Source organism: Sinohyriopsis cumingii, chromosome 1, assembly GCF_028554795.1.
Source record: "Sinohyriopsis cumingii isolate HCF-2022 chromosome 1, ASM2855479v2, whole genome shotgun sequence".
NCBI classification, from domain to species: domain Eukaryota; kingdom Metazoa; phylum Mollusca; class Bivalvia; order Unionida; family Unionidae; genus Sinohyriopsis; species Sinohyriopsis cumingii.
In genome coordinates, this window is record NC_142961.1 from 142,898,133 (window position 1) to 142,911,043 (window position 12,911).

General features: G+C 34.1%; 1 protein-coding gene across 4 annotated transcripts in view; it reads left to right on the forward strand.

Annotated features, from left to right (window-relative positions):
• The window catches only part of LOC149808052 (SWI/SNF-related matrix-associated actin-dependent regulator of chromatin subfamily A member 2-like), an 85,049-nt gene that overhangs the window by 58,517 nt on the left and 13,621 nt on the right, over nucleotides 1–12,911 (forward strand). For all 4 annotated transcript variants that reach the window (XM_089973063.1, XM_089973081.1, XM_089973074.1 and 1 more), the window contains 2 exons: nucleotides 1,131–1,208; nucleotides 7,473–7,580. In XM_089973063.1, the coding sequence (XP_089829189.1) occupies nucleotides 1,131–1,208; nucleotides 7,473–7,580 (186 nt within the window). The remainder of the gene's footprint in view (nucleotides 1–1,130; nucleotides 1,209–7,472; nucleotides 7,581–12,911) is intronic.

Consider the following 12,911-nt stretch of genomic DNA (forward strand, 5'->3'; position numbering starts at 1 on the left):
CATGATGGCTGTCTTGAAAATCTTGTCCTTATTTCCCTCAGGATGACTGGTCATATTGACATGGGGTTTTCACCAAAATACATCAAGTGATGTCTTATTAATTGTAGAGTTTTTGCATAAATCCTTGTTTATTTGTATCCGTCAACTGATTTCAATAATAAAAACCATTAACATGATTAAAAAAATGTTCATAACTTAGTAATTTATTTCATTAATTTATCATTTCTAACCTAACTGTGACCTGGGTAGCCCTAACACTCTCATTGTCTGTGTGTTTCATACTTATTGGAGTTTCCATGCTAACATGGTGCTGTATTGGCTGCACCATGGGTAAGTCTATTTTCTCAGACAACAGAGTGACATAGTTCATCCTATCTGGTAACTGCCAGATAATTCTGTAAATAGCTGTAAGGTTGAGAGTTGAAAGTTATATTCCTTTGCATATATATATGTAAAAATTACACCACTTCTTAAGTCTGTTTGTAGTGGTCATTCTTTACCTTTGCTTGATTTGACATTGTAAATATCAGAAGTAGATGATGTAGTATTTACCTTCTATGTACATACCTGTGTAGCTGTGCATTCACCCCTTCGCTGAAGATGGTCTTATACTGGAAGTGGAAATTAGCAGCAAATAGGGTCGTCTTTTTCACTGAAAACTTTCATTTGGTGTGAAACGCGCAGATGATAATAGTGATAGGGGCCCCCTGGTTATAATCAAGTTTGAAATTATGAATCAGTGAATGAACTAAGTTCTGTGCCTTTTTTTATTTCATTTATGCTTTTCGTGTTTTAAATCAGTAGGGGTACAAACAAATGGGGTGGTATATTAAGACTAATTGAAAATGGTGACAATATGACACCTGTTATGTCCACTACAGCAACTAATTTTATTTTTGGCCATTAGAACCTCAGTCCCATAGAGGGGCTCTTGATTTAATTTGTGTAGACGAGGATCTGCTGTCATATAATGCACAGGAGGATTCAAGGAATGTGCTGTTCATTTGATTCATAAGAACAGACAGTGGGATTTAATATCATACTATGTGAAACATGAGGATTTATCCTTGAGGGAATGTGATATATGGATAATGCCTATAAGTTTGAATGCATACTTTACCTTCTTTTAGGAGGAAGATGAGGTTCCAGATGATGAGACCATCAACCAGATGTTGGCCAGGACAGAGGAGGAATTTGATGCCTATCAGGTCAGTATACTATGATCAGTTGTAATTGTAACATGATCAAACATTGGGTAGATAAATAATAATAATAATGAGGACTTTGTAAAGTGCCTAGTCTTTAGAAGCTCTAAGCACTTTACAACATTAGACAACACCTATAAGATAAAAAACATATAACGATATGATTACAAAAACAAACACAATGAAATTAGAAAACATAAAAAAAAAAAAAAAATCATGCTGAGAATACTTAGGTAGGAAACATTATTAGGTCTTTAAGTTTGTTTTTGCAGTCGAAATAAGTGAGTTTTGAGAGCACTCTTGAATGGGATCACTGTGTCTTTGTGTGTAAGTTCAGTGGGCACTTCATTCCACATTGCTGGGCCCTGGTATGCAAAAGAATGCTGTCCATATGACTTTGTTTTCATAGTGGGCATAATGAGTATACGATTGTCAGAAGAGGAGTGTACGTATCTTGCTGGTGTGTACACATGGGTGAGGTCAGATAGGTATGTTGGACTAGAGTCCGACAGTGAAACGTAGCACAGAGAACAAATTTTGTGTTTGATTCTGGATCGAATGGATAGCCAGTGTAGGGTACAGAGCAGCGGGGAGGTGTGCTCTGATCGTGGTACTCTAAGTATGATCCAAGCAGCTGTGTTTTGAACTTTTTGAAGTTTCTGGAGCAGATATTGAGATGAACCAGACAAAATTGAATTACAATAGTCCAGTCTTGAAAGTACTAATGAACACACAAGTGTTTTAGTAGCATCAGCTGAAAGATATTTGTGAATTGAGCTGATGCGTCACAGCTCAAGATATGCAGCCTTGCATATGTTCATGACATGTTGGTGCAATATGAGAGTACTGTCCAGAATAACACCTTGGTTTTGTACTGATTGTGTGAATTTAATGTTGGTGTTGCTGATATTTATTGTTTGAGGTAAAGGATGTGAATGAGAAAAGTCTTTGTGTTGTGATCAGAATGGCCTCAGTTTTATCATCATTCATCTGCAGCTTGTTACTTGTCATCCATGATTTTCACATCAGAAATGCACCTCTCTGCACCTTGGATGGTAACATCAACTTCAGTTGGGTGGCTAGATTTGTATATTTGGGTGTCATCAGCGTACAATTGGTGAGACACTGGATGATGATCTATGACACTTGAGAGTGACTTGAGTGTAAAGAATGAAGAGAACAGATCCAAGAACAGACTCCTGTGGAACACCACAACATAGATTAACTGGGCTGGAGTGTATTCCATTTGCAGACACAATTTGTGTCCTGTTGACCAAGTAGGACTTGAACCACAGTAAGGCTGTATCATGAATGCCAAATACATGCTGGAGACGGTGAAGTAATATATCATGGTCTATTGTGTCAAATGCTGCAGACAAATCAAGGAGGGTGAGGACTGTAATCTTTCTGCTATCCAAAGTAGATAGAATGTCATTAACTACTTTTAGAAGAGTAGTTTCAGTACTGTGGCAAGGGCGATATGCAGATTGTACATTGCTAAAAAGACTGTTTGAATTCAGATGAGATACAAGCTGGGATAGAACAACCTTTTCTAAGATTTTTTATATGAATGGGAGATTAGAAATTGGGTGGTAGTTCCTTAAATTGTTATGGTCTAGTGTTGGTTTCTTCAGCAGAGGCTTTACAATGGCAATTTTGAAAAATGATGGGAATTCCCCGGATGAGAGAGAGGTATTAATAACATCAGATAGTGAAGGCAATACTGGATCTAAGCACTCGAGCAGCAGTGATGTTGGAATTGGATCAAGTTCACATGACTTTGGTGCACTCTTCATCAGGATTGTACGTACGAAATCCATAGAGACAGGTTCAAATACTGCTAATTGTTGCTGCTCAAATTCTGTATCCCTACTGTATGGTGACGACGAGTCAATTGAAATTGTGGTGTCAAGTACTTTAAAAAAAATTCTGTAGGAGGTTGTGTTGCAAACTATTTTGATTCTGACATGGAAGGTTGGTTAGGAAAATCCCTTCTGTTGTGGGTTGTGTTAAAAAAAAGAGTAATAAATGGTGGGGTTGTCAGAAAAAAACAAATACATGCCATCCAGTATGCTTTTGGCATAATCGTTATGCTTTTTTCCACTAAATTATGCCTTACGCATAACTGTATTCAGATTACATAATTTTAGTATATACCCCTCCAAAAAAATTAATTTGTTTTCTCATTTTTATTAACATCCCATTAATCCCACAGACCGTATTCTAGAAAAGAAGGCTTCTATGTAACTACGACATAAGAGTACACTTGTTCAAAGACTTGCATGCACTTTCCTAACAGTATTATGTTCTAATTATAGCAGTTGACCTATTTCCAAGAAACATGCTGGTTTCTACTTTTGACCTCGGTTGCTATTTATAGCAGCTGTATGCCTTAGTTAGGAGAGAACAGACTGGTTTTCAAACTTTTAATCTTTGCTCACAGATTATTTGTTCTAATATTGTACAGAACCAGTCTAAAAGTCGACACAGATTTATTCTAGTCGATATGTGTTTTAGAGCAAAAGTATTTTTCAAATAATTTCACAGATGGATTAGGAGAGAAAAAAAAATGGTTCACAGATGAATACATGAATTACACAATACAGCGTTCCATTCTAGGGAAGCTTCATGCCCCTTGCAGGCTACATGGAAAGGATTTTAATATTGGCCATGGTGGTAAAACAAAGAAACCTTGAATTAGCTCATTTTACTAACTTCATTAGTAAGGTAACTTCTTTTTTACAGCAGAACTTAATTGTGGACACAAATTTTATAAATGCAGAGGTGTTATCTACCGAGTTCTTAATAAAACATGGACTACCCCTAGCGATAGAAGACTACATTTGTCCTTTGTTCAAACGGATGATTCCCAATTCCAAAATTGCAGAAAATATGCAAGTGCAAGAACAAAATCATGTAATATTGTTTTGTGTTTGTCAGAAGACACTTCACTTAAAATTGCAGAAGCCATGCTCTTCTTTCATTACCAGAATTAACAGTCGATTCCACTGGAGAAACCATTTTCATTATTTGCTTGATAATGCTTTGAATAAACGTAAGTTGGCAGAACTGTATGGGGTTTTCAGCTGATACTGCATTAGTGATGACTGGAATTCATAAAGGAGTTGCATTCTATATTTGAAAAATGTTTCCATCATTGTACATATCAGGTTGTCTCTGTCATAATTTCCTCTTCTTTGTCAGGTTATATTGGTTCTTTACCATTGTAATGCTGACTTTGAGAGATTGTGTTTGAGAAGAAATTCATTTTTTAACCCAAAAATCACTGAAGCTATGAGTTCTGGCATTAAAGTTTCACATTAAATAACATTTGAAGTAGCCATGATAGTAATTTAGGATGCAAATGTACTAATTTCACATTAAATAACATTTGAAGTAGCCATGATAGTAGTAATTTAGGATGGAAATGTCCTAATTTTGGTATATTCAGATCTTGAATGTGATGAAGGAACATGGCTCCAAAATAAACACATCAATTTTAGAACCTGTTCATTGACTATGAATCAAGTATATAATCAGAGTCCAACTAAATTGTTAGAAAATGTTTAATTCGTTTGACAACATCGTAGTTAGCTGTCAGATATGGAGTAAGCCTATGGTCTTTCTGCCATCGCAACCAAGACTCAACCACAACCGTGTGACCATGCCCAATGACATCACAATAATAATCGCTATACAACAAAAGATGACATCTCGAGTATTTTGATTTCAGGAGAGCCTTAACAGAGTGGAACAGTAAGAAAGAATGGCAGATATATAAGTGTTAGGGAGATATTTAACAATGGCTATTCCTCCCACCACCACTTCCTCATTGGAGATCACACACACACACAAAACTTAGATTAAATCCTGAAATCCTGGCAGCATCCCTGCAGGGGAGATAACTTGACCATTTTATTTGATTTTATTGGTCTTTGGTTATCCCATGGTATTTCTGTTACTTGAACATTATCTTACAGTGTGTCCAGTCAGCATGGTCGAAAAAGGCTTACAACCATTGAGAGTTGTTGATGGATTCACATTACTAAAGATACGAAAGAATGAGAACCATGCTATAAATCAGTGAAGATAAAATAGAGTATATATGGGTTTGACTGTCCCTGATTGGTTGATAATGAAAGTAAGTTTTAGTAAAAAGAATCTTTTGAGAGCTTGTCCTACTTATAACTGAAAAAAAAGTGAGTGGCATTGTTTTATTAACATAATTTCCGGCCCTTTACAGACCTGAGTTTGGAAGACTCGTTACTGAAATCAGCAGCTGACTTTTTGGTGTAGTATTGAAAACACACATTTCATACTTGTTTAGATACAGAAAATGGTGTGTCTGTTATGGTTTTCTTTTCACAAAAGCTGTCGTCATAGATGTGTCTATACTGATACAAATTTGATCATGAGCACTCAAAATTTAAAGTTATTGAATTTTAATATCATGGTGTTTGCACAGGTTTACAGTGGGAACTAAATTAGTACAGCGAGTCCTGAATTCTTGAGTTTTGTGCAAAAACATGGAACCCAAGCAGAATACATCCAGAAATTTAGAGGTTTTTAATCTTGGATTTAGTCTCCCCATTGCATTTCACATTGAGACAATTAGTATAGAAGTAGGAAAAGTAAGTGACACATTTAGATAGATATCATAAACAAGACAAACAGTATGTGGGGGAGGGACAAGATCATAAGAACAGACTGGAATGGAAAAGTTTAATAACAACAATAATGAGTAGAAGTGTGCCTCTCTTTTTATGTGTACAACATTATTTTCTCAGCTTCAGTAAGAAATTACATCCAAGGGAAGACAAAAGGTGTACAGTTAACTAAACAATGTGAATTTATCTACTTAAAAGATGTAATAAACCGATTTTAACCTTTTGGTTATATCTGTTCTGGTCTGTTTCTGTCCATTCTGGTGATTGTGTCCACTGAATTTGTATGGTTGGAGAAAAAATTTAGCAAATTTAAAGATTGAAAAATCTTTTGGCAGATCATGATAATACACTGTACTTCTGCCTGAGAGATGTGAATAATTTCATTTCTTGGTTTGTTGATTCTGGTTGTTGGTCAGTTCAAATGCATCATTGAAAAACATTGATGCATTCTCATACTTTGTTACAATATGTATTACAGATGCACATCTCAAGATATCTGTGAATATAGCTTGAATAAATTATAAGCAGTTTTAGTTGGAACAACTGACACTGTTAAAGAAACTTTAAGTGGGCTAAAATGTAAAGTTTTTGGCAGCACGTGATGCAGGATTGCTGAAGACTTCTCCATCTCATATGCTTACCATGAAAATTCCATTTGTACCAACTGATGATGACTTTTAGGTAACTGTCAGAAAGGCATAATTGACGATATTCAAAGGTCTACAATAATTACTAGAGTCAAAATTTATAAACTCGTACATCTGTGATAAAAATGATGGACTAGTACCTTTGCTGCTGTTGCCACAGTAGATTAGTTAGTTGATTTAGTTTGGTTTGGTTTGTTTTTTTTTAACAATACATTAGGTAGAGGAAGAACCTGGAAACTACTAGACAGTGACACTAAGATATGCCTGTTGTTTTGTTTTTTTAACAATATATTAGGTGGAGGAAGAACCTGGAAAGACTACCAGACAGTGACACTAAGATATGCCTGTTAGATAGTGACACGAAGATATGCCTATTAGACAGTGACACTAAGATAGGCTTGTTAGACAATTACACCAAGACAAAATAAATGCTTGTTAGACAGTCACACTAAGATATGCTTGTTAGGCAGTGACACTAAGGTATGCCTGTTAGACATTGAAACTAAGATATGCTTGTTAGACAGTGACACTTAGATATGCTTGTTAGACAGTGACACTTAGGTATGCTTGTTAGACAGTGACACTAAGATATGCATGTTAGTGACTAAGATATGCTTGTTAGACAGTGACACTCAGATATGCTTGTTAGACAGTGACACTAAAACAGGGGTCTCAAACTCAAACCACCCTGAGGGCCACTTGAGGGCATTTCGATGGCCCAAGGGCCACACCACCTTTGTTATCACTCATGATACTTTGTGATGCCAGTCACTTTGTTGGCCATAGGATATGGCTTGGTGCGCCACATGCAGCCCACAGGCAGCGTGTTTGAGCCCCCTGCACTAAAATATGCATCATTTCATTGTTAGACAGTGACACTAAGATATGCTAATCTCCTTTCTCTAGAATTGGCTTAGTATGACCTTAAAATGTGTTATTTGTTTACACTGTAGCGTATGGATATAGAGAGGCGTCGGGAAGAGGCCCGTAATCCCAAACGCAAACCTCGTCTGATAGAGGAAGATGAACTGCCAGCCTGGATAGTCAAGGACGAAGCGGAGGTAATGTTGTTTATAGACCTTTCCATATTCTTTGCTTTCACTTCATTAAATGTAAATGGATTTCTTGCTCATAAGATATACAACAAATCTGGCAACAAAATTTTCACATGATTAGTTTACATCTGATAGGAAAATTGTGTTACAGCTTGTGTATTGTAAGTGAGCAAGTCACCAACAGAAACATACAAACTGAAGGTATTAAATTAATCCGATTTAATTTCCTGCTCTGCTTGAGTCAGCTTCTGATCCATTATGAATTGTACCCTTCCATTTATCTCTGAAACTATTTTACCTAATACAGTCTAGCTAAACATTATTTATCTCTTCATGCCTTTAAAATTTTAAACCATGTCTTGCTCCATCCACTGACATTTCTGTAATTTGGCAAAAATACATTTGTCAACCGTGAGTGCATTGTTAAATCCATGCATTTTTAGGAGTTGAAGTAGTCTAACATAAATGATAAGCGGCATGACTTGTGTTGCAGACTGTACAGGTAGAAAAGAAATGTTGGTACATGTCTTCTGTATACACTAAGTAACATACTTACTGTTATAAAGTCTGCAATTAAGGTACATGTCTACTGTATACACTAAGTAACATACTGTTATAAAGTCTGCAATTAAGGTACATGTCTACAGTATACACTAAGCAACATACTGTTATAAAGTCTGCAATTAAGGTACATGTCTACAGTATACACTAAGTAACATACTTACTGTTATAAAGTCTGCAATTAAGGTACATGTCTACAGTATACACTAAGTAACATACTTACTGTTATAAAGTCTGCAATTAAGGTACATGTCTACTGTATACACTAAGTAACATACTTACTGTTATAAAGTCTGCAATTAAGGTACATGTCTACTGTATACACTAAGTAACATACTTACTGTTATAAAGTCTGCAATTAAGGTACATGTCTACAGTATACACTAAGTAACATACTTACCGTTATAAAGTCTGCAATTAAGGTACATGTCTGCAGTATACACTAAGCAACATACTTACTGTTATAAAGTCTGCAATTAAGGTACATGTCTACAGTATACACTAAGCAACATACTGTTATAAAGTCTGCAATTAAGGTACATGTCTGCAGTATACACTAAGCAACATACTTACCGTTATAAAGTCTGCAATTAAGGTACATGTCTACAGTATACACTAAGTAACATACTTACTATTATAAAGTCTGCAATTAAGGTACATGTCTACAGTATACACTAAATAACATACTTACTATTATAAAGTCTGCAATTAAGGTACATGTCTGCAGTATACACTAAGCAACATACTTACCATTATAAAGTCTGCAATTAAGGTACATGTCTACTGTATACACTAAGTAACATACTTACTGTTATAAAGTCTGCAATTAAGGTAAATGTCTACTGTATACACTAAGTAACATACTTACTGTTATAAAGTCTGCATTAAGGTAACTGTCTACTGTATACACTAAGTAACATACTTACTGTTATAAAGTCTGCAATTAAGGTACATGTCTACAGTATACACTAAGCAACATACTGTTATAAAGTCTGCAATTAAGGTACATGTCTACTGTACACACTAAGTAACATACTTACCATTATAAAGTCTGCAATTAAGGTACATGTCTACAGTATACACTAAGCAACATACTTACTGTTATAAAGTCTGCAATTAAGGTACATGTCTACAGTATACACTAAGTAACATACTTACCGTTATAAAGTCTGCAATTAAGGTACATGTCTGCAGTATACACTAAGCAACATACTTACTGTTATAAAGTCTGCAATTAAGGTACATGTCTACAGTATACACTAAGCAACATATTGTTATAAAGTCTGCAATTAAGGTACATGTCTGCAGTATACACTAAGCAACATACTTACCGTTATAAAGTCTGCAATTAAGGTACATGTCTACAGTATACACTAAGTAACATACTTACTATTATAAAGTCTGCAATTAAGGTACATGTCTACAGTATACACTAAGTAACATACTTACTATTATAAAGTCTGCAATTAAGGTACATGTCTGCAGTATACACTAAGCAACATACTTACCGTTATAAAGTCTGCAATTAAGGTACATGTCTACTGTATACACTAAGTAACATACTGTTATAAAGTCTGCAATTAAGGTAACTGTCTACTGTATACACTAAGCAACATACTTACCGTTATAAAGTCTGCAATTAAGGTACATGTCTACAGTATACACTAAGTAACATACTGTTATAAAGTCTGCAATTAAGGTACATGTCTACAGTATACACTAAGTAACATACTATTATAAAGTCTGCAATTAAGGTACATGTCTACAGTATACACTAAGCAACATACTGTTATAAAGTCTGCAATTAAGGTACATGTCTACAGTATACACTAAGTAACATACTTACTGTTATAAAGTCTGCAATTAAGGTACATGTCTACAGTATACACTAAGTAACATACTGTTATAAAGTCTGCAATTAAGGTACATGTCTACAGTATACACTAAGCAACATACTGTTATAAAGTCTGCAATTAAGGTACATGTCTACAGTATACACTAAGTAACATACTTACTGTTATAAAGTCTGCAATTAAGGTACATGTCTACAGTATACACTAAGTAACATACTGTTATAAAGTCTGCAATTAAGGTACATGTCTACTGTATACACTAAGTAGCATACTGTTATAAAGTCTGCAATTAAGGTACATGTCTACAGTATACACTAAGTAACATACTTACTATTATAAAGTCTGCAATTAAGGTACATGTCTACAGTATACACTAAATAACATACTTACTATTATAAAGTCTGCAATTAAGGTACATGTCTACAGTATACACTAAGTAACATACTTTTATAAAGTCTGCAATTAAGGTACATGTCTACAGTATACACTAAGTAACATACTGTTATAAAGTCTGCAATTAAGGTACATGTCTACTGTATACACTAAGTAACATACTGTTATAAAGTCTGCAATTAAGGTACATGTCTACAGTATACACTAAGTAACATACTGTTATAAAGTCTGCAATTAAGGTACATGTCTACTGTATACACTAAGTAACATACTATTATAAAGTCTGCAATTAAGGTACATGTCTACTGTATACACTAAGTAACATACTGTTATAAAGTCTGCAATTAAGGTACATGTCTACAGTATACACTAAGTAACATACTGTTATAAAGTCTGCAATTAAGGTACATGTCTACTGTATACACTAAGTAACATAGTTACTATTATAAAGTCTGCAATTAAGGTACATGTCTACTGTATACACTAAGTAACATACTGTTATAAAGTCTGCAATTAAGGTACATGTCTACAGTATACACTAAGTAACATACTGTTATAAAGTCTGCAATTAAGGTACATGTCTACTGTATACACTAAGTAACATACTTACTGTTATAAAGTCTGCAATTAAGGTAACTGTCTACTGTATACACTAAGTAACATACTTACTGTTATAAAGTCTGCAGTTAAGGTACATGTCTACAGTATACACTAAGTAACATACTTACTGTTATAAAGTCTGCAAGTGAGGTACATGTCTACTGTATACACTAAGTAACATGCTTACTGTTATAAAGTCTGCAATTAAGGTACATGTCTAATGTATACACTAAGCAACATACTGTTATAAAGTCTGCAATTAAGGTACATGTCTACTGTATACACTAAGTAACATACTGTTATAAAGTCTGCAATTAAGGTACATGTCTACAGTATACACTAAGTAACATACTTACTGTTATAAAGTCTGCAATTAAGGTACATGTCTACAGTATACACTAAGTAACATACTTACTGTTATAAAGTCTGCAATTAAGGTAACTGTCTACTGTATACACTAAGTAACATACTTACTGTTATAAAGTCTGCAATTAAGGTACATGTCTACTGTATACACTAAGCAACATACTGTTATAAAGTCTGCAATTAAGGTACATGTCTATAGTATACACTAAGCAACATACTTACTGTTATAAAGTCTGCAGTTAAGGTAACTGTCTACTGTATACACTAAGCAACATACTTACTGTTATAAAGTCTGCAATTAAGGTAACTGTCTACTGTATACACTAAGCAACATACTGTTATAAAGTCTGCAATTAAGGTACATGTCTACTGTATAAACTAAGTAACATACTTACTGTTATAAAGTCTGCAATTAAGGTACATGTCTACTGTATACACTAAGTAACATACTTACTGTTATAAAGTCTGCAATTAAGGTAACTGTCTACTGTATACACTAAGTAACATACTTACTGTTATAAAGTCTGCAATTAAGGTACATGTCTACAGTATACACTAAGCAACATACTTACTGTTATAAAGTCTGCAATTAAGGTAACTGTCTACAGTATACACTAAGTAACATACTTACTGTTATAAAGTCTGCAATTAAGGTACATGTCTACTGTATACACTAAGTAACATACTTACTGTTATAAAGTCTGCAATTAAGGTAACTGTCTACTGTATACACTAAGTAACATACTTACTGTTATAAAGTCTGCAATTAAGGTACATGTCTACAGTATACACTAAGCAACATACTTACTGTTATAAAGTCTGCAATTAAGGTAACTGTCTACAGTATACACTAAGTAACATACTTACTGTTATAAAGTCTGCAATTAAGGTACATGTCTACTGTATACACTAAGTAACATACTTACTGTTATAAAGTCTGCAATTAAGGTAACTGTCTACTGTATACACTAAGTAACATACTTACTGTTATAAAGTCTGCAATTAAGGTACATGTCTACAGTATACACTAAGCAACATACTTACTGTTATAAAGTCTGCAATTAAGGTACATGTCTACAGTATACACTAAGCAACATACTGTTATAAAGTCTGCAATTAAGGTACATGTCTACTGTATACACTAAGTAACATACTTACCGTTATAAAGTCTGCAATTAAGGTACATGTCTGCAGTATACACTAAGCAACATACTTACTGTTATAAAGTCTGCAATTAAGGTACATGTCTGCAGTATACACTAAGTAACATACTTACTGTTATAAAGTCTGCAATTCAAAGATGAAGCCATGGTGACAAAGTTTTCTTAATCATCAAAATGTCATATAAGGAGACTGAATTATTTTATCCCATTTTTATTATATGTTAAATATTCCTCAATAACGCAGCCTGGATAAAAATTGCTTTATAATTTTTTTAAACACACAATTAAGTAGAATTTAAAATGTCATTTCTTTGACTATATTTCAAAAATAACTAATTTAGACATTATTATTATTATTATATTATTATTATTATTATTATTATTATTATTATTATTATTGA